General features: G+C 45.8%; 1 protein-coding gene and 1 long non-coding RNA gene across 15 annotated transcripts in view; one reads left to right on the plus strand and one right to left on the minus strand.

Annotated features, from left to right (window-relative positions):
- The window catches only part of TUBD1 (tubulin delta 1), a 33,128-nt gene extending 10,850 nt beyond the window's left edge, over positions 1 to 22,278 (plus strand). For 5 of the 14 annotated variants that reach the window (XM_028836249.2, XM_028836253.2, XM_028836251.2 and 2 more), the window contains 5 exons: positions 1,624 to 1,855; positions 5,356 to 5,520; positions 13,361 to 13,501; positions 16,830 to 17,013; positions 21,581 to 22,278. In XM_028836249.2, coding sequence (XP_028692082.1) covers positions 1,624 to 1,855; positions 5,356 to 5,520; positions 13,361 to 13,501; positions 16,830 to 17,013; positions 21,581 to 21,683 — 825 coding nt within the window. In that variant the 3' untranslated portion in view covers positions 21,684 to 22,278. Of the gene's footprint in view, positions 1 to 1,623; positions 1,856 to 5,355; positions 5,521 to 13,360; positions 13,515 to 16,829; positions 17,169 to 17,812; positions 18,353 to 19,437; positions 19,576 to 21,580 lie in introns of those variants that run through there. The other 9 variants (XM_077970900.1, XM_077970903.1, XM_028836250.2 and 6 more) reach the window with 6 other exon arrangements.
- LOC144335515 (uncharacterized) lies at positions 6,423 to 22,731 on the minus strand. Its single transcript, XR_013406425.1, has 4 exons — positions 22,480 to 22,731; positions 12,000 to 12,577; positions 11,441 to 11,582; positions 6,423 to 6,699 (listed from the first exon to the last, which is right to left on the minus strand). It is a non-coding gene; the product is annotated as an uncharacterized LOC144335515 (long non-coding RNA).
- Positions 22,732 to 22,925: the final 194 nt, after the last annotated feature.

Genomic DNA, 22,925 nt, shown 5'->3' on the forward strand with positions numbered 1-22,925 from the left:
CAACATGGCGAAACCCCGTCTCTACTACAAATACAAAACTTAGCCAGGCATTTTGACTCCTGCCTATTGTCCTAGCTACTCAAGAGGCTGAGGCAGGAGAATCGCTTGAACCTGTGAAGCGGAGGTTGCATTGAGCCAAAATCATGTCACTGCACTCCAGCCTGAGCAACAGAGCAAGACTTTGTCTCAAATAAAAAGTCAGAGAAGGCCGGGCGCGGTGGCTCAAGCCTGTAATCCCAGCACTTTGGGAGGCCGAGGCGGGTGGATCACGAGGTCAGGAGATCGAGACTATCCTGGCTAACATGGTGAAACCCCGTCTCTACTAAAAATACAAAAAAATAGCCGGGCGTGGTGGCGGGCGCCTGTAGTCTCAGCTACTTGGGAGGCTGAGGCGGGAGAATGGCGTGAACCCGGGAGGCGGAGCTTGCAGTGAGCCGAGATCACGCCACTGCACTCCAGCCTGGGAGACACAGCGAGACTCCGTCTCAAAAAAAAAAAAAAAAAAAAAAAGTCAGAGAAGGTGATTGTGCTGCTTCTCTCAGGAACTGATTCCTGAGAATGTCTCTCTTATTCCAGTATACAAAGCAGACACCTTGACCTCATTTTGGGATTCATGGTGCCATTGCCACCTTCAAGTAATTTTTATTTCTTCACATTGGGAGAAAATGTCTTTTTTTTTTGAAACGGAGTTTTGCTCTTGTTGCCCAGGCTGGAGTGCAGTAGCGCGATCTCGGCTCACCGCAACTTCCGCCTCCCCGGTTCAAGTGATTCTCCTGCATCAGCCTCCCGAGTAGCTGGGATTACAGGTGCCCGCCACCACACCCGGCTAATTTTGTCTTTTTAGTAGAGACGAGGGTTTTCAATGTTGGTCAGGCTGGTCTCGAACTCTCGATGTCAGGTGATCCACCCACCTCAGCCTCCCAAAGTGCTGGGATTACAGGTGTGAGCCACTGCGCCTGGCTTGAAAATTTCTATATAAGCCAATTTCCTGTTGATCAACCTAGTTGAAGAAACAAATCAGGCAACACAAGTCACTACAAGAAATGAAGTAGGAAATAAGTATGAAAATAATGGCCAATTTTTGTTGTGCCCATACAAGGCCTTGTTCTAAGTGTTTAACTTGCATTGTGTCATTAATCCTTACAATTCTAGGAAACCATTACAAATGAGGAAACTGGCTGGGCACAGTGGCTCATGCCTATAATCCCAGCACTTTAGGAGGACAAGGCAGGTAGATCATTTGAGGCCAGGAGTTTGAGACCAGCCTGGCCAACATGGTGAAACATTGTCTCTACTAAAAACACAAAAATTAGCTGGGCATGGTGGCACAAGCCTGTAATTCCAGCTGCTCAGGGGGCTAAGACACAAGAATCTTGAACCGGGAGGCCGAGGTTGCAGTGAGCAGAGATGGTGCCACTGTACTCCAGCCTGGGTGACAGAGCGAGTCTCTGTCTCAAAAAAAAAAGGGAAACCGAGCATAGAGAGATTAAAAAACTTGTCCAAGATCATACAGCTAGAAAGTGACAGAGCCCGGATTTGAACCCAGCCAGGATGCCTTGAGAAGCTGTAATCTTAACCATTATTCTCTCCTACCTTTCTTTTTTCTGACCTTTTCCTCTCCAGGTTATTGTTCAAAACTACAACTCCATTTTGACACTTTCTCACTTGTACCGATCTTCAGACGCCCTCCTTGTTCATGAGAATGATGCCGTCCATAAGATCTGTGCAAAACTGATGAATATCAAGCAGATCTCCTTTAGTGATATCAATCAAGTCCTCGCACATCAGCTGGGAAGTGTGTTCCAGCCTACTTATTCTGCAGAAAGCTCATTTCACTACAGACGAAATCCACTAGGTATTTGTCCCTTTATATGTTAATTATAGGAAAGCCTTATGTTCTGAAAGCTTCAAAGTTTATTCTTTCTGTCTCTTCCTCTACCTGAAGATACACTTAAGTCTTGCTTATCTCAAAACCCTTTCTTCACATCTGCTTAGTTCTCTGAACTGTCTTATTGAAAAACTGAGAAGTTGCTAAAGGGCAATGGGTATCCACTGCTCTTCTTCAGGATTCTTTCTCTCTCTTTCTTTTCTTAATAGAAACCACATTGAGATATAACTCACCTAGCATGCAATTCACCCATTTAAAGTATACAAGTCAGTGATTTTTCTTTTTTTTTTTTTGAGACAGAGTCTCGCTGTGTTGCCCAGGCTGGAGTGCAGTGGTGCAATCTTGACTCGCTGCAACCTCCGCCTCCTGGGTTCAAGCAATTTTCCTATCTTAGCCTCCTGAGTAGCTGGGACTACACTACAGGCACATGCTACCATGCCCAACTGATTTTTGTAGTTTTAGTAGAGACGGAGTTTCACCATATTGGCCAGGCTGGTCTCGAATTCCTGATCTCAAATAATCCGCCCGTCTCGGCCTCCCAAAGTGCTAGGATTACAGGCGTGAGCCACTGCACCCAGCCCTAGCCTTTTCCTAAGTACGGCAGCCAGACTGAACTCTGGCTTTGCAGTTTTTAAAAGCGTAAGTCAGATCCTGTTGCTCCCCTTTTCAGAACCTTCCTGAGGTTTCCCGTCTCATCCAGAGTTGTCAATGTGGGCGTCACCATAGTGTGTGGAGATTGGGAATTCAAAGAGGTCTGAGTCTGCCATGTGGCGTGACTTTCCATAGTTGTGCTCTGACAGAAGGTGAGGAGTGGGGTTGGCCCAAGACTGGGATTTTGCCAGAAAGAGGAAGACTGATTGAAAGGCAGGCACTCCATGGATTAAGGTCTCAAGGAGGTTTAAGAATGGTTAAGGTGGCCAGGCGGGGTGGCTCACGCCTGTATCCCAGCACGTTGGGAGGCTGAGGTGGGTGGATCACCTGAGGTCAGAAGTTTGAGACCAGCCTGGCCAATATGTTGAAACCCTGGCTCTACAAAACATACAAAAATTAGCCAGGTGTGGTGGCGGGTGCCTATAATGCCAGCTACTCAGAAGACTGAGGCAGGAGAATCTCTTGAACCCGGGAGGCAGAGGTTGCAGTCAGCTGAGATTGCAGCACTGTACTCCAGCCTGGGCGACAGAGCAAGACTCTGTTTAAAAAAACACACACACACACACACACACACACACACAATGGTTAAGGTAAGAGTAGCTGAACAAGAAAGCTGGAAGGGAGAGCAGATTGCAACGATTAATAATTCATGCATTGGCTGGGCACCATGGCTCACTTCTGTAATCCCAGTGCTTTAGGAGGCCAGGGTGGGAAGATCACTTGAGGCCAGGAGTTCGAAGCCAGCCTGGGCAGTGTAGCAAGACCTTATCTCTACTAAGAATTTAAAAAGTGGCCGGGTATGGTGGCTCATGCCTGTAATCCCAAAACTTTGGGAGGCCAAGACGGGCAGATCACCTGAGGTTGGGAGTCAAAAATAAAAAGTTAGCTGAGTGTAGTGGCACATGCCTGTAATCCCAGCTACTTGGGAGGCCGAGGCAGGAGAATTGCTTGAACCTGGGAGGGGGAGGTTGCAGTGAGCCAAGATCACGCCACTGCACTCCAGCCTGAGCAATAAGAGCGAAACTCCGTTCCCCCAACAAAAAAAAAAAACAGGCATTGTGGTGCGCACCTGTAACCTCAGCTACTAGAGAAGCTGAGATGGGGCTGTCACTTAAGCCCAGGAGTTCGAGGTTGCAGAGCTTTGATTGTGCCACTGCACTCCAGTCTGGACAACAGAACAAAACACTGTCTAAAAAGAAAAAAAAAGAATTCATGCAATAGTGCTCAGGAATTATTTTCTGACTACTGTATATTTACTTGTGCTATGCAGTAGAATTCAACTGTAGGTATTTTACAGAAAAGAATTCTACATTTAGAGGACATTCCATTCGCACAAGCCCACCTGCGTAGCATCTTATAGATGTTTGTGTCAAAATTTGTTCTTTCTTTAGGATGTATATTATGAGTTTGTACTCAATGGTATAAAGTTCGTTTCATATTATGGTAATATATTTTTCCCTATCCTCAAGGTATTTTCTATAAATATATGAGACAGCTGTGAATGTAAAGGAAATTAGCCTTTCTCCTTAATTCTATTTCATCATAAATACAAGTTTCTAAAGATAGGCACATTCCTGTCTTAAGGAATATCTAATCTCGTCTTCTTTCCAAATAGAGTTTCATGTTAACTTTTGGTTTTTTTTGAGACAGAGTCTCGCTTTGTCCCCCAGCCTGGAGCGCGATGCACTGCAGCCTTCGCCTCCCAGGTTCAAGCGATTCTCCTGCTTCAGCCTCCCGAGTAGCTGGGATTACAGGTGCCCGCCACCATGCCTGGCTAATTTTCATATTTTTAGTAGAAACGGTGTTTCACCATGTCGACCAGGCTGCCCTTAAACTCCTGACCTCATGATCTGCCCACCTCAGCCTCCAAAAGTGCTGGGATTACAGGCGTGAGCCACCACACCTGGCTCATATTAACTTTCATATTAACAGGTTTTGATTATCACCTAACCAGATACAATATGTAAAAATCTTGAGCCAGGCGCGGTGGCTCACGTCTGTAATCCCAGCACTTTGGGAGGCTGAGGCGGGTGGATCACCTGAGGTCAGGAGTTCAAGAACAGCCCAGCCAACATGGTGAAACCCTGTCTCTACTAAAAAAAAAAAAAAAAAAAAAAAAAATCTAGTAATATTCCTAAAAGAATATTTAGTGGGATGGGTGCAGTGGCTCACATCTGTAATCCCGGCACTTTGGGAGGCCGAGGCAAGTGGATCACGAGATCAGGGGATCGAGACCATTCTGGCCACCATGGTGAAACCCCATCTCTACTAAAGTACAAAAAATTAGCTGGGCGTGGTGGCGGGTGCCTGTAGTCCCAGCTACTCAGGAGTCTGAGGCAGGAGAATGGCGTGAACCCAGGAGGCGGAGGTTGCAGTGAGCTGAGATCACGCCACTGCACTCCAGCCTGGCGACAGAATAAGACTCCGTCTCAAAAAAAAGAAAGAATAGAACAATATTTAGTGAACATAGAATGACAGGAAAAGCGTATCAATTCTCATGTTTACTTTGTTTTCCTGGAGTTTACCTAAATATTTCATTCACATTTACAGTTATTCAGCTTCTAAATTGTAGTTTGCTTTTTGGCAAAGTGTATTTTCTCGCTCATGCTCAAGTCGGTGCTAAAATGAAGTGAAGAGGTGGTGTGTAATAGACATTGTCTCTGAAATTGTATTCATATTAAAGATTAAATAATTCTGGTCTAAGAAGAGAAAAAAACATTTGGCCCAGAAAACCTTCAAATCATGGTTTTATGTAGACCATTGGCAACAATGTGGAATAAAAAAAAATTAGTTCAGATATTTTTTTTTCTTTACAGGAGACTTAATGGAGCATTTAGTTCCCCATCCTGAATTCAAGATGCTGAGTATTCGTAACGTGCCTCACATGTCTGAGAATTCATTGGCATACAGCACATTTACTTGGGCTGGCCTGCTCAAGCATTTGAGACAGATGCTCATTTCTAATGCAAAGATGGAAGAAGGTAAAGAGTAGTCCAAAATATGCAGCCCACAAACTGGAAAAAGTGTCCGTCCTGGAGTCTCTATATTGAGACTGTATACTGGCTTGGAGTAGTTGAGATAATGGACCTTTCTTCCGGCTAGGGAGACTCCGGCAGAAACTCACCAGGGCATCCTGGGAGGGTTTCTTAATCACTTCACAGTTTCATTACCAAAAGACATTTCAAATGAGTGCCAGATTTTTTTTTTTAATCAAAGTAATGAACATAGTTTAAAAAATCAAGTAGCCAAAACTCACTTAAATATATACTTAAATCCATACATTGCACTGTATTTAAAGTATATCTTACTTTTTTTTTTTTTTTGAGACTGAGTCTCGCTCTGTCACCCAGGCTGTAGTGCAGTGGCGCCATCTTGGCTCACTGCAACCTCCACCTCCCGGGTTCACGCCATTCCCCTGCCTCAGCCTCCCGAGTAGCTGGGACTACAGGCGTCCACCACTGCACCCAGCTAATTTTTTATATTTTTAGTAGAGACGGGGTTTCACCATCTTAGCCAGGATGGTCTCTATCTCCTGACCTCGTGATCCGCCCATCTCAGCCTCCTGGAGTGCTGGGATTACAAGCGTGAGCCACCGCGCCTGGCCAATTACATCTCAGTTTTTTAAAAGGTCAAGTAATGGGCCAGGTATGGTGGCTCATACCTGTAATCCTAGCACTTTGGGAGGCCAAGGCAGGAGAAGCGCTTGAGCCCAGGAGTTCGAGACCAGCCTGGGAAACATGGCAAAACTCCTCTACAAGAAATATAAAAAGTTATCTGGACATGGTGACATGGGCCTGTATTCCCAGCAACTTGGGAGACTGAGGTGGGAGAATCACCTGAGCCCGGGAGGTCAAGGCTGCAGTGAGCTGTGATCACACCACTGCACTTCAGCCTGGGTGACAGTGAGACCCTTTCTCAAAAAAAAAAAGAAAAAAAAGAAAAAAGTTAAGTAATGTCTGGTATGATTTTATGACAAGGAAAACAGCAATCCTACACCTCCCCATTACACAGATGAAACTACTTTCAACGTCTTTAGCTATTTCATCTAGAATTTTCCTCCATAGTTATAAATGTTTTACTTACGTTGTTATCTCTTGCATTCCTAGTATGAAAATTGAGAATTGGGCTGGGCATGGTAGCTAATGCCTGTAATCCCAGCACTTTGGGAGGCCGAGGTGGGTGGATCACCTGAGGTCAGGAGTTCAAGACCAGCCTGGCCAACATGGTGAAACCCCTTCTCTATTTTTTTTTTTTTTTTTTTTTTTGAGACAGAGTCTCGCTTAGTCGCCCAGGCTGGAGTGCAGTGGCGCAATCTCGGCTCACTGCAAGCTCCGCCTCCCGGGTTCACGCCATTCTCCTGCCTCAGCCTCCCGAGTAGCTGGGACTACAGGCGCCCGCCGCCTCGCCCGGCTAATTTTTTTGCATTTTTAGTAGAGACGGGGTTTCACAGTGTTAGCCAGGATGGTCTCGATCTCCTGACCTTGTGATCCGCCCGCCTCGGCCTCCCAAAGTGCTGGGATTACAGGCGTGAGCCACCGCGCCCGGCCTCCTTTCTCTATTAAAAATACAAAAAATATTAGCCAGGCATAGTGGCAGGCACCCGTAATCCCAGCTACTTAGGAAGTTGAGGCAGGAGAATTGCTTGAACCTGGGAGGCAGAGGTTGCAGTGAGCCGAGATAGTGCCACTGCATTCCAGCCTGGGTGATAAGAGTGAAATTGCATCTCAAAAAAAAAAAAGAAAATTGAGAATTGAATCATCTTACACCCCTCTACACACACACACACACACACACACACACATTCCCACATTCATATATATATATATATATATACTCTGACACGTATGTGCACACTCACACATACACACACTCATATTTACCTTCATCCTTCCTCCTAACATACTTGGGAGTTAGATCAGTTTTCAATGTTTGTATTACTTTTGCTGTGTAAATATTAATTCATAGTACAGCCTTATACTGTGTACATAGATTATATTTTTGTGTGTGTACAATTTATTTTTCCCTCCTGGTGTTGTTAATCATTATATTTATTTGGTTGATATTCCCTGTACCTATCACCAATTTATCCTCAAACTTTTCTGTAAAAAATGAATCCCTTCTCAGATGTGGTGGCTCACGCCTGTAAGCTCAGCACTTTGGGAAGCTGAGGCAGGAGGATCGCTTGAGGCCAGGAGTTCAAAACCAGCTTGAGCAACAAAGCAAGACCCCATCTCTAAAAAAATAATTTAAAAATATTAGCTGGCCCATCATAGTGGCTCACGTTTGTTATCCCAGCACTTTGGGAGGCTGAGGCTGATGAGGTCAGGAGATCAAGACCATCCTGGCTAACATGGATGTAGTAGAAACCCCATCTCTACTAAAAATACAAAAAATCAGCCAGGCGTGATAGCACACACCTGTAATCCCAGCTACCCAGGAGGCTGAGGCAGGAGAATGGCTTGAACCCGGGAGGCAGAGGTTGCAGTGAGCCGAGATAGCGCCCCTGCTCTCCAGCCTGGGCAACAGAGCGAGACTCTGTCTCAAAAAAAAAAAAAAAAATTAGCTGGGCATAGTGGTATGCACCGTTCTAGCTACTTGGGAGGGTGGGGCAGGAGAATCCCTTCAACCAAGGGGTTTGAGTTTAAAATGAGCCGTGATCATGCCACTGCACTCCAGCCTGGGCAACAGAGCAAAACCCTGTCTCAAAAACAAAAAAAAAGAACTCTTTCTCAATATTTTTAAACCCATCAGGTAATCGATTACTTCCATTATCTGCTTAGAGACATCCTTCTGGAAGGCCTTTATCTTCCCATTCCATTCTGGACTTACTGCTGTCCAGGCTTGATAAGCAGCCAGCCCTGGCATCTCTGCTTGCCTCATCCTGATTTATATCTGTACCTCCTAGGTTTCAAATCTGCTTTCTTGATTTATTCCCTCATATTGATGGACCATACCTTTCAGGAGCTCCCTAAGAAAGAGTACAAGGAAAGTAAAGTGTTTGAGGCTACAAATATCATTCTGGCTGGGCGCGGTGGCTCACATCTGTAATCCCAGCACTTTGGGAGGCCAAGGCAGGTGGATCATGAAGTCAGGAGATCGAGACCATCCTGGCTAACACAGTGAAACCCCGTCTCTACTAAAAATACAAAAAAAAATTAGCCGGGCATGGTGGCGGGCGCCTGTAGTCCCAGCTACTCAGGAGGCTAAGGCAGGAGAATCCCTTGAACCTGGGAGGTGGAGCGAGGTTGCAGTGAGCCAAGATTGCACCATTGCGCTCCAGCCTTGGCGACAGAGTGAGACCCCGTCTCAAAAAAATAAAAATAAAAATAAATAAATATTATTATTCTGTTCTGCCATTGCATTTGAATGATAGTTTGGCCAGGGATAGGATTCTAGGTTGGGAATCATTTTCTTTTCATTGAGTATTTCAAAGGCATTGCTCTATCATCTTCTCACTTGCAGCGTTGCTGTTAGGAAGTCTCATATTGTTCTGATTCTCAATCCTATTTTGTTATCTCTTGAAGCTTTAGGATTTTCTCTTTGTCCCCAGCATTCTGAACGTACTTGACATGGGTCTTTGGTTTATCTCAATAGAAGGTAAGCTTTATTATCTACTTGGTTTACCGTTGCATCTTTGGAGCCTGGAACAGTAAACACTCAGTGATTATTTGCTGAGTTAGTTGCTCTGAGCACTGAATGGACCCTTATGGATGTTGCAGACTTGTGTGGGTTTCACAGTAAGGCGATCTGCCTGGCCATTTTATTGTTGGGCTTCCAAATACCATATTCAGCGTATCTTATCTCTTGATCAGTTGCTTCCTCCTCCATCTCTTTCCTGAACGCATGATAAGCCTGGCTGCCAGCCTCTTCAGAGCTGGACGGGGAAGACATGGACTGTTAAGCTTTCCTGCGAAAGCTTCTACTTTGTGACCTGGTTTTCCAAAGGTTCTCTACAGGGCTGTGCCTGGTGTCACTGAGGCCAGAGCCTCCCAAGTTTAACCTTTTCACAGCAGAAACCTCCTTCTAGGGTAGAAGAGCACACTCCCCCTGCCACAGGGAGTGGGGAAGGGGCTCTTAGAGCTGCCTCTCAAACAGATTTTTAGTTAATCCTCCTGTTTTTTTTTTCCCACTTTGATTTTCTTTTTTCTTTCTTTCTTTCTTTTTTTTTTTAAGATGGAGTTGCACTCTGTCACCCAGGCTGGAGTGCAGTGGCCTCATCTTGGCTCACTGCAACCTCCACCTCCCGGGTTCAGGTGATCCTCCCACCTTAGCCTTCCAAGTAGCTGGGACTACCAGTGTACCAATGTGTACCGCCACACCTAGCTAATTTTTGTATTTTTAGTAGAGATGGGGTTTTATCATGTCAGCCAGGCTGGTCTCAAACTCCTGACCTCAAGCGATCCGCCTGCCTCAAATTCCCAAAGTGCTGGGATTACAGACGTAAGCCACCGTGCCCAGCCTTTTTTCCACTGTGAAAAGTGTCTGGTCTACTTCCAGGACCTCAACTGTGGGCAAACTTTTTAGCTTTTTCTTGTTGTGCAGTCAGTAATCAGTAGTTCCTTTGCTCTCCAGCTTCCAAAATTTTGTTGCTGTTACATTCTCTCCTGTTCCCTTTTTTTCTTGTTTATGGTTATCCTTTTATTGATTAAGCAGGATCTGAGGAGAGAGTGGCAGGAAACTGACATGTTCAGTCTGTCATGTGTAACTAGAAATCACTACTAGGTGTTAATAGCATACATTATACCACAGATTAAAATAAGTTAGGTTTTTATACTATGAGAGTAGATTTTCTCAACATTTATTTGTAATATCTTACGGATTTTAGATTATAGTGCCAGAGGTTTGGAGGTAAGCAAAATGTAAAATGTAAGCAAAATGTAAACAAAATGTAAAAATAGTGCTTCCTGAATTTTTTGGCCACAGTACCTGTTTTTCTAGCTATACCTGTTAATACGGTAAGGAACACAATGTTCCTTAGAGTCGTGTGAGACGTGCTGCTCTGAGCTCTCTTAGGTCAATAAACCACAGTTTGCTGAGTTCCCATGTGGAACTTTAGGGTGTCAACATTTTTTCTTTTTCTTTTTTTTTTTTTTTTTGGAGGAGGGGATGGAGTCTCGCTTTGTCACCCAGGCTGGAGTGCAGTGGCTCTCGGCTCACTACAACCTCTGCCTCCCGGTTGAAGCGATTCTTTTGCCTCAGCATCCTAAATAGTTGGGACTACAGGTGCGCACCACCATGCCCGTCTAATTTTTGTATTTTTTTAGTAGAGACGGGGTTTCACCATATTGGCCAGGCTGGTCTTAAACTGACCTCGTGATTCGCCCGCCTTGGCCTCCCAAAGTGCTGGGATTATAGGCATGAGCCACCGCGCCCGGCTGGGTGTCAACATTTTTTCACAGTTGTATAGTTTGAACATATAAATGTTTTCATACACGTGTATGAATAGTATATAAATAAATATATATATGGCATAAGCCTGGTTGAAGGATCTAGTTTTATAACTCTTCATATATTCTCTGCTCTGTGGGAAGATTTTGTGCGTTTGGTTTTTGAGACAGGTTTCACTCTCACCTAGGCTGGAGTGTAGTGGTGCAATCATAGCTCAGTGCGGCCTCAAACTCCTGGGCTCAAGTGATCCCCCGGTGCAGCTTCCTGTAGCTAGGACTACAGGTGTGTACCACCATAAGTGACTAATTTTGTTATTTATTTATTTATTTTTTTGAAATGGAGTCTCACTCTATCGCCAGGCTGGAGTGCAGTGGCACAATCTTGGCTCACTGCAACCTCCGCCTCCCGAGTTCAAACGATTCCCCTGCCTCAGCCTCCTGAATAGCTGGAACTACAGGCATGTACCACCTCGCCCAGCTAATTTTTGTATTTTTAGTAAAGACAAGGTTTCACCATGTTGGCCAGGATGGTCTCGATCTCTTGACCTCGTGATCTGCCCACCTCGGCCTTCCAAAGAGCTGGGATTACAGGCATGAGCCACCACACCCAGCCTAATTTCGTTATTTCTTTTATTTTTGGAGAGTTGGGGGTCTCACTATGTTGCCCAGGCTAGTCTTGAACCCCTGGTTTCAAGTGATCCTTTCACCTCAGCCTCTCAAAGTGCTGGGATTACAGGCATGAGCCTCCGCGCCTGGCCTCTATGTAAAGATTTACCCCATTTCTATCACCATCACTATCTGTTTCTACGTATTCTACCTTTAGGGAGAATGTGTGATCCAGGAAGGAGCAAGGCAGAAGTTAATGACCCCCCGCCTTTTTTTCTTTTTGAGACGGAGTCTTGCTCTGTCGCGCAGGGTGGAGTGCAGTGGCACGATCTTGGCTCATTGCAGCCTCTGCCTCCCGGGTTCAAACGATTATCCTGCCTCAGCCTCCCAAGTAGCTAAGATTACAGGCGCCTGCCACCACGCCCAGCTAAATTTTTTTTGTATTTTTAGTGGAGATGGGGTTTCACCATGTTGGCCAGGCTGGTCTTGAACTCCTCACCTCAAGTGATCCGCCTGCCTCAGCCTCCCAAAGTGCTAAGATTACAGGCGTGAGCCACCATGCCTGGCCTTGAAGTTAATGCCTTTCGTGACCTAGCTTTGGAAGTTATTTCTGCAACATCCTTTTGGTTAAGGTCAGCCCTCTGCAGTGTGAGAGCATACTCCCCCAGGGCTTGAATACCAGGAAGCGAAGATGATTGGGGTCATGTTGGAGGCTGACTGCTGTTCTCTGCGCTGTCCCTAAGTCATGTCCTCCCACATGCACGGTACATTCTTCCCCTCCCAAGGCCCCCAATAGTTACATACCATTAGCACATTGGTCCAAAATCTTATCCTCCAAAAGCAGCATGGATTCATACTCCTCAAGTGAGACTTCTCGCACTGTCACCCAGGCTGGAGTGCAGTGGCATGATCACAGCTCTCTGTAGCCTTGACCTCCTGGGCTTAGGCAATTCTCCCCACTCAGTTTCTCCGGTAGCTGGAACTATAGGTGCATGCCACAGATGCCAGACTAATTTTTGTATTTTTTTTTTAGAAGAGGAGACCACTATTTTGTCCAGGCTGGTCTTGAACTCTTGGGCTCAAGAGATCCTCCCACCATAGCGTACCAAAGTGCTAGGATTACAGGCATGAGCCATCACACCCATCCTAAGATATCTTGTACTCAAAGATAGCCCTTTGAGTACAATTTTTTGCCCCAACAAACTCTAGTGGAATAGGCATAGGAGAATTGATAGACCCTCCCTTTTAGACAGGAAAAATAATGCCTATAGTCCTAGATACATGGGAGGACAAGGCGGGAGGATCATTGGAGCCCCGGAGTTTGAGGCTGCAGTGAGCTATGATCACACATGTGAATAGCCACTGCACTCCAGCCTGGGTGGCATAACGAGACCCTGTCCAAAAAAAACTAATATACACATTCCACAAGACCATTTTCCTTCTCTTGTTCAGAGCCATTTATAAAATCTCTTGCTTTTGGGCTGGGTGCAGTGGCTCACGCCTGTAATCCCAGCACTTTGGGAGGCTGAGGCAGGCAGATCATTTGAAGTCAGGAGTTCGAGACCAGCCTGGCCAACATGGTGAAACCCCGTCTCTACTAAAAATGCAAAAAAAATTAGCTGGGTGTGATGGCACACACCTTTAATCCTGTCTACCCAGCTACTGGGGGAGACTGAGGCAGGAGAATCGCTTGAACCCGGGAGATGGAGGTTGCAGTGAGCCAAGATCACGCCACTTCACTTCAGCCTAGGCAACAGAGTGAGACTCCATCTCAGAAAACTAAGTAAATAAAATAAAATCTCTTGCTTTTTTTTTTTTCTTTTGGTAGGTATTGATTGGCATGTGCGGCCTCCTTTATCAGGACTTCCTTCTCTTGGTAAAATGTCTCTCAACAAGGACCTGCATTTTAACACTTCCATTGCTAACTTGGTCATTCTTCGTGGGAAAGATGTGCAAAGTGCAGATGTGGGTAAGAAATTCAGGTGAAAATTAAGATTTACATTTTGCACATGTACATGCTATATGGTACAAATGGTTTTTTAAAAGTCCCTGTATTCTTGGAGAAAGGAAAGTAATAACTATGTGTTTTAGTGGCAAAATTTGACCATGGTATCAGTTAGTATGTGACTAGACACCAATATAGAAGTGGTTTAAACAAGATAAAAGTATAACTCCTTTAGCCGGGTGTGGTAGCACATGCATATAGTCCCAGTTACTTGGGAGGCTGAGGCAGAAGGATAGCTTGAACCTAGGAGGTCAAGGCTCCAGTGAGCCATCATTGTGGCACTGCCCTCCAGCCTAAGCAACAGAGCAAGACCCTGTCTCTATTTAAAAAAAAAGAATTGTATTCTGAACATCTGGCTGCCCTGTCACCCTTACTTTCTCATCTGGCTGCCTCCTTATAGAAATGAGCAGAGGCCGGGCGCGGTGGCTCAAGCCTGTAATCCCAGCACTTTGGGAGGCCGAGACGGGAGGATCACGAGGTCAGGAGATCGAGACCATCCTGGCTAATATGGTGAAACCCCGTCTCTACTAAAAATACAAAAAACTAGCCGGGCGAGGTGGTGGGCGCCTGTAGTCCCAGCTACTCGGGAGGCTGAGGCAGGAGAATGGCGTAAACCTGGGAGGCGGAGCTTGCAGTGAGCTGAGATCCGGCCACTGCACTTTGAGACTCCGTCTCAAAAAAAAAAAAAAGAAATGAGCAGAGAAGGACCTGCCTCCTTTCCTGTTTTGTTTTTTTGTTTTTTGTTTTTTGTTTTTTGAGACGGGGCTCACTCTGTTGCTCAGGCTGGAGTGCAGTGGTGTGATCTCGGCTCCCTGCAACCTCCACCTCCCAAGTTCAAGCAGTTCTGCTGCCTCAGCCTCCTGAGTAGCTGAGATTACAAGTGTGCGCCACCACGCCTGGCTAATTTTTGTATTTTTACTAGAGACGGGGTTTCTCCATGTTGGCCTGACTGGTCTCAAACTCCTGACCTCAGGTGATCCGCCCACCTCGGCCTCCCAAAGTGTTGGGATTATAGGCTTGAGCCACTGTGCCTGGCCAGGCATGCCTCCTTTTCTGAAAGTCCCATATCACACTTGAATTTCTGTCCCATTGACTGGGACTGAGTTCTGGGCCACACCTCACTGCAATTTCAGTTAAAGTTTAGGGGAATTGATACTAAGGAAGAAGGGGTGAACAGGAATTGCTAAGGAGCAGGAATTGCTGGACAACCAGTTGTATCTGTGACAAGCATTTTGTTACAAATTTTTCAGGAAGTTGAAAGAGCATTATTCTTTTTGTGTGTGTGTGAGACAGAGTCTCATTCTGTCACCCAGGCTGGAGTGCCGTAGTGCAATCTCAGCTCACTGCAACCTCTGCCTCAGCTTCCCAAGTAGCTGGGATTACAGGCGTGCGCCACCACGCCTGATTGATTTTTGTATTTTTAGTACAGATGGGGTTTGACCATATTGACCAGGCTGGTCTCAAACTCCAGACCTCAAGTGATCCATCCGCCTCGGCCTCCCATAGTGCTGGGATTACAGGTGTGAGCCACTGTGCCTGGCTGAAAGGGCGTTATTCTTATTAGCCTTGTTTTTCTTTTTTTTTTTTTTTTTTTTTTTTTTTTTCTGAGACGGAGTCTCGCTCTGTCGCCCAGGCTGGAGTGCAGTGGCGCGATCTCGGCTCACTGCAAGCTCCGCCTCCCAGGTTCACGCCATTCTCCTGCCTCAGCCTCCCGAGTAGCTGGGACTACAGGCGCCCACAACCGCGCCCGGCTAATTTTTTGTATTTTTAGTAGAGACGGGGTTTCACCGTGGTCTCGATCTCCTGACCTTGTGATCCGCCCGCCTCGGCCTCCCAAAGTGCTGGGATTACAGGCGTGAGCCACCGCGCCCGGCAGCCTTGTTTTTCTATGGCGATTTTCTGGGTTCATTTTATCATGACTTCAGCAAGTATCATGTTTGCTACTTCTTGTTGTGATACAAAGAAAACCAAGGCCTAGCATAGTGGCACGCATGTGTAATCCCAGCACTTTGGCAGGCTAAGTCAGGAGGATCGCTTGAGGCTAGGAGTTTGAAACCAGCCTGGACAACATAGCAAGACCCCATCTCTACAAAGAATTTTAAACTTTAGCCAAGTATAGTGGTGCACACCTGTAGTCCCAACTACTAGGGAGACTGAGGCAGGAGGATCACTTGAACCCAGGAGTTTGAGGCTGCAGTGACCAATGACAGTGGTGCCACTGCACTCCAGCCCGGGTGACAGAGACCCATTATCAAACAGAAAAAAGAAAACTGAACAATCTAGACCTTGTAATGTCCCTCAGAGAAAGAACAAATAATAGTATAAAATAGGGCCAGGCACAGTGGCTCTCACCTGTAATCCCAGCACTTTGGCAGAGGTGGGATGATTGCTTGGGCCCAGAAGTTTGAGACCAGCTTGGGCAACATAGTGAAATGCCATCTCTACAAAAAATAAAAATATTAGGCGTGGTGGCATGGGCCTGTAGTCCCAGCTACTTGGGAGGCTGAGGTGGGAGGATCACTTAAGGGCAGGAGGTGAAGGCTGCAGTGAGAGCTGTGATAGTGCCTCTGCACACCAGCCTGGTGACAGACTAAGATCCTGTCTCAAAAAAAAAAAAAAAAAAAAAATTAGCATTATATTACTTTTGGATAAATCGTCCATATTCATTGTATAGAAAAAAAAGGGGGCCAGTGCAGTGGCTTATCCCTATAATCCTAGCACTTTGAGAGGCTGAGGCAGGTGGATCACTTGAGGCCAGGAGTTCGAGACCAGCCTGGCCAACATGGTGAAACCCCATCTCTACAAAAAGTACAAAAATTAGCTGGGCATGGTAGCAGGCACCTGTAATCCCAGCTACTTAGGAGGCTAAGGCGGGAGGATTGCTTGAGCCCAGGAAGTAGAGGTTGCAGTGAGCCAACATCATGCCACTGCACCCTAGCCTGGGCAACAGAGTGAGACCCTGTCTCAAAAAAAAAAAAAAAAAGTGTAATAATTCATACCTTTCAGAAAAGTGTTAAGAAGAATGCACACCACCATGTGTAGCTAATTTTGTTTTTAGTAGAGACGAGGTTTTACTGTGTTGCCCAGGCTGGTCTCGAACTCCTGAGCTCAAGCGATCTACCCTCCTCTGCCTCCCAAAGTGCTGGGAGTCACCGCGCCAGCCAACACAAGTTTTAAAAGGCAAAATAAAAGATCTCTGATGAAGTAGACAAGAAAATATCTGTTTGTTTATTCATTTTCACAATTACTAATTTATGCTATAAAAAGACGGCTTATCTTGTTTTTACTCTAGAGGGATTTAAAGATCCAGCTCTCTACACTTCCTGGTTAGAACCTGTTAATGCTTTCAACGTGTGGAAAACCCAGCGGGCCTTTAGCAAGTATGAGAAGTCTGCAGTGTTGGTCAGCAATAGCCAGTTCTTAGTAAAACCACTTGATATGATTGTCGGGAAGGCATGGAATATGTTTGCTTCAAAGTAAGTATAAAATAAGTCTACAAACTTTTCTTTTTTTTTTTTTTTTGAAACAGAGTCTCGCTCTGTTGCCCGGGTTGGAGTGCAGTGGTATGACCTCGGCTCACTGCAAGCTCCGCCTCCCGGGTTTAAGCGATTCTCCTGCTGCAGCCTACTAAGTAGCTGGGATTACAGGCTCCCACTACCACCCCCAGCTAATTTTTATATTTTTAGTAGAGGCAGGGTTTCACCATGTTGCTCAGGCTTGTCTCGAACTTCTGACCTCGGAATCCGCCTACCTCGGCCTCCGAAAGTGCTGGGATTACAGGCATGAGCCACCGCGCACGGCAGCCTTTCTAACCTTTAAGCAGATACTGTAGCGTTAAAGCATGAGGTATGATCTCGAGGAAGCATGGTTACCACTGTGTAGGTGTGAAGGTGTGAAGCCTTGGGCACGTGATTTCAGGCTTCATTGCCTCATCTGTGTAAGAGGGTCCTAACTGAGGAAATTTCTGGTGAGGATTAGATAAGATAATCTTGTAAAACAGCTAGTACTGTGCCGGGCTAGTAAATGCTCAGTAATTGTTTGACATTATTAAAGTAGAATTTTATTATAAAGCAGGGAAAATAAGATAGTTTTCAAAAATAAGATCTGGCTGGGCACCGTGGCTCACACCTGTAATCCCAGCACTTTGGGAGGCTGAGGCGAGCAGATCGGCTGAGGTCAGGAGTTCAAGACAAGCCTGGCCAACATGGTGAAACCCCATCTCTATTAAAAATACAAAAATTAGCTTGGCATGGTGGTGGGTGCCTGTAATCCCAGCTACTTGGGAGGCTGAGGCAGGAGAATTGCTTGAATCCAGAAGGTAGAGGTTGCAGAGAGCCAAAACTATGCCATTGCACTCCAGCCTGGGCGACAAGAGTGAGACTCCATCTAAAAAAAAAATGAAATTAAAAAAAAAAAAAGGCCAGGTGCGATGGCTCACACCTGTAATCCCAGCACTTTGGGAGGCCAAGGTGGGCGGATCACAAGGTCTGGAGATGGAGACCATCCTGGCTAACATGGTGAAACCCCATCTCTACTAAAAGTACAAAAAATCAGCTGGGTGTGGTGGTGGGCACCTGTAGTCTCAGCTACTCGGGAGGCTGAGGCAGGAGAATGGCGTGAACCCAGGAGGTGGAGCTTGCAGTGAGCCGAGATTGTGCCACTGCACTCCAGCCTGGGCGACAAGCAAGACTCCGTCTAAAAGTAAAAATAAATAAATAGATAAATCCTTGGGAGACTGGAAGATCCTCATGTTCCTCAATAAGATATATGATTAAATTCAACTCAGTTTGATACTAAGAAATGTCTACTTCATACTAACATGTTTTAGCAGATTTCTTGATCTCTACCAGTTACTTAAGTCAAAGCAGAATTCTTCAAATGACTGGACAAGGCTTCTAACTATCTTTTTCTTTTTTTTTTTTTTTTGAGATGGAGTTTCGCTCTTGTTGCCCAGGCTGGAGTGTAGTGGCGTGATCTCGGTTCACTGTGACCTCTGCCTCCCGGGTTCAAGCGATTCTCCTGCCTCAGCCTCCCAAGTAGCTGGGATTACAGGCATGCCCCACTACACTCAGCTAATTTTTTTGTTTTTAGTAGAGACAGGGTTTCTCCATGTTGGTCAGGCTGATCTCAAACTCCTGACCTCAGGTGATCTGCCCGCCTTGGCCTCCCAAGGTGCTGGGATTACCAGCATGAGCTACTGTGCCCAGCCACCTATAACTTTCATTAGCTCGGATACCCCAGGGCCCAACCATCCTGCGTGTGACCAGTCCATAAAACCCCACTCGGGCTGGGCATGGTGGCTCACGCCTGTAATCCCAGCACTTTGGGAGGCCAAGGCTGGTGAATCACAAGATCAGGAGTTTGAGACCAGCCTGGCCAACATGGTGAAACCCCGTCTCTACTGAAAATACAAAAAGTAGTTGGGCATGGTGGCAGGCACCTGTAATCCCAGCTACTGGGGAGGCTGAGGCAGGAGAATGGCTTGAACCCAGGAGGTGGAGGTTGTGAGCAGAGATTGTGCCACTGCATTCCAGCCCAGGCAACAGTGCGAGACTCTGTCTCAAAAAAAAAACCCCACTCCACAGGGCCGTGAACTCCGTCCTTTTTTGGTGTCATTCCCGTCCTACTCTCATTAAATGGTAGCAGCCATTATGATGTCAATTTAATTCATGTCTGCCCTTGATATTCTTTTTGTACATGATTTTTGTGCCTCAGAACATTTGCAAGGAGCAGTCAGGCGTGGTGGCTCACGCTTGTAATCCCAGCACTTTGGAAGGCCAAGGCAGGTGGATCACTTGAAGCCAGGAATTCAAGACCAGCCTGGCCAACATGGTGAAACCCCACCTCTACTAAAAATACAAAAATTAGCCTGGTGTGGTGGCGCGCACCTGTAAAACCAGCTACTTGGGAGGCTGAGTCACAAGAATTGCTTCAACTCAGGAAGCAGAGGTTATGGTGAGCCGAGATCACACCACTGTACTCCATCCTGGGTGACAGAGCAAAACCCTGTCTCAAAAAACAAACAAACAAAAAAGAAAGCATTTGTGGTGTGGGAGGGATTAAGAGGACCACCCTGGCATAACTACAAATTAAATGTCCTGAGAGCACCTGGGAGGCTTCACTCCATTCCTAGAACTGGATTGATGTGTTCTCTAGTTTCAAGCCTTATATGAAACTTCTCAGGTACTTTTCAGAGTTTATACTGAATATAGGGTGTTATGTATATACTGAGTAGATAGCCAGATCTGAACATGCTGCTCTTTCCTGGGTGCCTCTTCTTTGCCAGTTTTTTGGACACTAAAAATACAGGGAGCTTGACATAAATTTTGAAAGTTCAGAGGCCGGGCGCGGTGGCTCAAGCCTGTAATCCCAGCACTTTGGGAGGCCGAGATGGGCGGATCACGAGGTCAGGAGATCGAGACCATCCTGGCTAACACGGTGAAACCCCGTCTCTACTAAGAAATACAAAAAATAGCCGGGCGAGGTGGCAGCGCCTGTAGTCCCAGCTACTCGGGAGGCTGAGGCCGGAGAATGGCGTGAACCCGGGAGGCGGAGCTTGCAGTGAGCTGAGATCCGGCCACTGCACTCCAGCCTGGGCTACAGAGCGAGACTCCGTCTCAAAAAAAAAAAAAAAAAAAAAAAAAGAAAGTTCAGGCCGGGCACGGTGGCTTATACCTGTAATCCCAGTAATTTAGGAGGCCAAGGCGGGCGGTTCACCTGAGGTCAGGAGTTCGAGACCAGCCTAATTAACATGGAGAACATGGAGAAACCCTGTCTCTACTAAAAATACAAAAGCAGCTGGGTGTGGTGGTGCATTCCTGTAATCCCAGCTACCCGGGAGGCTGAGGCAGTCGAATCACTTGAACCCAGAAGGCGAAGGTTGCAGTGAGTGGAGATCACGCCATTGTACTCCAGCCTAAGCAACAAGAGCAAAACTCTGTCACACACACACACACACACACACACACACACACAAAAGAAAAAAGAAGGACTGGGCACGGTGGCTCACATTTGTAATCTCAGCACTTTGGGAGGCTGAGGCAGGTGGATCACGAAGTCAGGAGTTCGAGACCAGCCTGGCCAATATGGTGAAACCCTGTCTCTACTAAAAATACAAAAATTAGCTGGGCGTCATGGCATGTGCCTGCAGTCCCAACTACTCAGGAGGCTGAGGCAAGAGAATCGCTTGAACCTGGGAGGCGGAGGTTGCAGTGAGCCGAGATCACGCCACTGCACTCCAGCCTGGGCAACAGAGCGAGACTCAAAAAAAAAAAACAAAAAACGGGCCGGGCGCGGTGGCTCACGCCTGTAATCCCAGCACTTAGGGAGGCCGAGACGGGCGGATCACGAGGTCAGGAGATCGAGACCAGCCTGACTAACACAGTGAAACCCCGTCTCTACCAAAAAAAAAAAATACAAAAAACTAGCCGGGCGAGGTGGCGGGCGCCTGTAGTCCCAGTTACTCGGGAGGCTGAGGCGGGAGAATGGCGTGAACCCGGGAGGCGGAGCTTGCAGTGAGCTGAGATCCGGCCACTGCACTCCAGCCTGGGTGACAGAGTGAGACTCTGTCTCAAAAAAAAAAGAAAAAAAAAAAAAAAAAAAAAAAAAAAACGGGCCTGATGCAGTGACTCACGCCTATAATCCCAGCACTTTGGGAGGCTGAGTCGGGAGTTCAAGACTATCCTGGCTAACATGGCGAAACCCCATCTCTACTAAAAACAAAAAATTAGCCCGGTGTGGTGGCGGGCACCTGTAATCCCGGCTACTTGGTGGGGGCTGAGGCAGGAGAATGGTGTGAACCCGGGAAGCGGAGCCTGCAGTGAACTGAGATTTCTCCACTGTACTCCAGCCTGGGCAATAGTGCAAGATTCTGTCTCAAAAAAAAAAGTTCACTAATCTTTGGAGTAAACAAAGCAAATGTAAGACTTCTGAAAGATGTGATCTTCAAATGTTCATGAGCTAGAAAAGGTCTGTTTATTGTTGAAGAGCTACTCATTTGCCTGACATTTTTTATTTTGTAATTTCTGGGTTTTTTTCCACCAGAGCCTACATTCATCAGTACACAAAATTTGGAATTGAAGAGGAGGACTTTTTAGACAGTTTCACGTCATTAGAGCAGGTTGTTGCCAGTTACTGTAACCTCTGATCTTGAACAATGGGAAAAGTACCTTAGGGCATTTTTGGACTAAAATATTTTCAATACTATTTTCTCTGTAAAGTTTTCAAAGTTCCATTCTGTTAAAGTAACCACGTAGAATGCTGAGTCTGTTCTGCATATTATGCCCACAGAAAAGGAAGAAAACTTTTTAAATGGAGAATCGCATGTTTTTCAATGAAAACATCCACTTGGTATTTCATTTGTAAGAAAAAAATGGTGCTTTTCTAAAGAACTTTGGGGAAACAATTTGCTGAGATGTTGGGACTCTGGAACTAGCCAAGAAAAGAGAATATTCTCTACATGTTCCTAAATCTTCCTTCTTTACTCCAAAAACAACTCACAAAGCATGAACCAAACTTTCACAGCATAATTTCAAGCTAAGGAATTGTAATTCTGTACTTAATATATTCATGTTTGAAATGAATGCTTTGAACCACAGGAGGGAGATGTTGTCAAATGCTACAGTGTGAACATGTATTTTGAATATTCTGTAACAGGGTAAGAGTTTCCACTCAAAGCAGCTATTTAAAAATAAATATGAGGATTTTGGTAATAAATGCTTATGCCTAACTACAAAAGCAAATAGGTAAATGTGTACTTAGTGTGCTTTTCTTCAACTTTTTGGGCATGAGAAAATTGGGTCAGATTTTGTTTTGGATCCTGGAATGCCAGAGCAGAAATTGATTTTATTCAATTATTGCTTTAAAATTACTTATAATGGGCTGGGCATGGTAGCTCACATCTGTAATCCCAACACTTTGGGAGGGCAAGGTGGGAGGATCACTTGAGGCCAAGAGTTTGAGACCAGCCTGAGCAATACAGTAAGACCCCCATCTCTACAAAACAAAATTTTTAATTAGCTGGGTGTAGTGGCAGACACTTGTGGTCCAAGCTACTCTGGAAGTTTGGGTGGGAGGATCACTTGAGCCCTGGGAGGTCGAGGCTGCAGTGAACTGATACCGTGCCTCTGCATTCCAGCCAGGGTGACAGAGTAAGGCTGTCTCAAAAAAAAAAAAAAAAAAAAAAAGAAATTACTTACAGGTATTCAGCTGGTATGGATGATGGTTATATGCTTTTCAGTAAAAGGGATAAGAATTTTCACCTAAATTTTTCACTAAGTTAAGAAAATTATCACCAAGGAAATATAATTACTTGATGAAATTGACACACAAGATATGGGTTTCACCCAAGACAAAACATGCTTGGAAATTGACAACTGAGTTTGAAGGG

The sequence above is a fragment of the Macaca mulatta genome, chromosome 16, assembly GCF_049350105.2.
Source record: "Macaca mulatta isolate MMU2019108-1 chromosome 16, T2T-MMU8v2.0, whole genome shotgun sequence".
NCBI lineage: Eukaryota > Metazoa > Chordata > Mammalia > Primates > Cercopithecidae > Macaca > Macaca mulatta.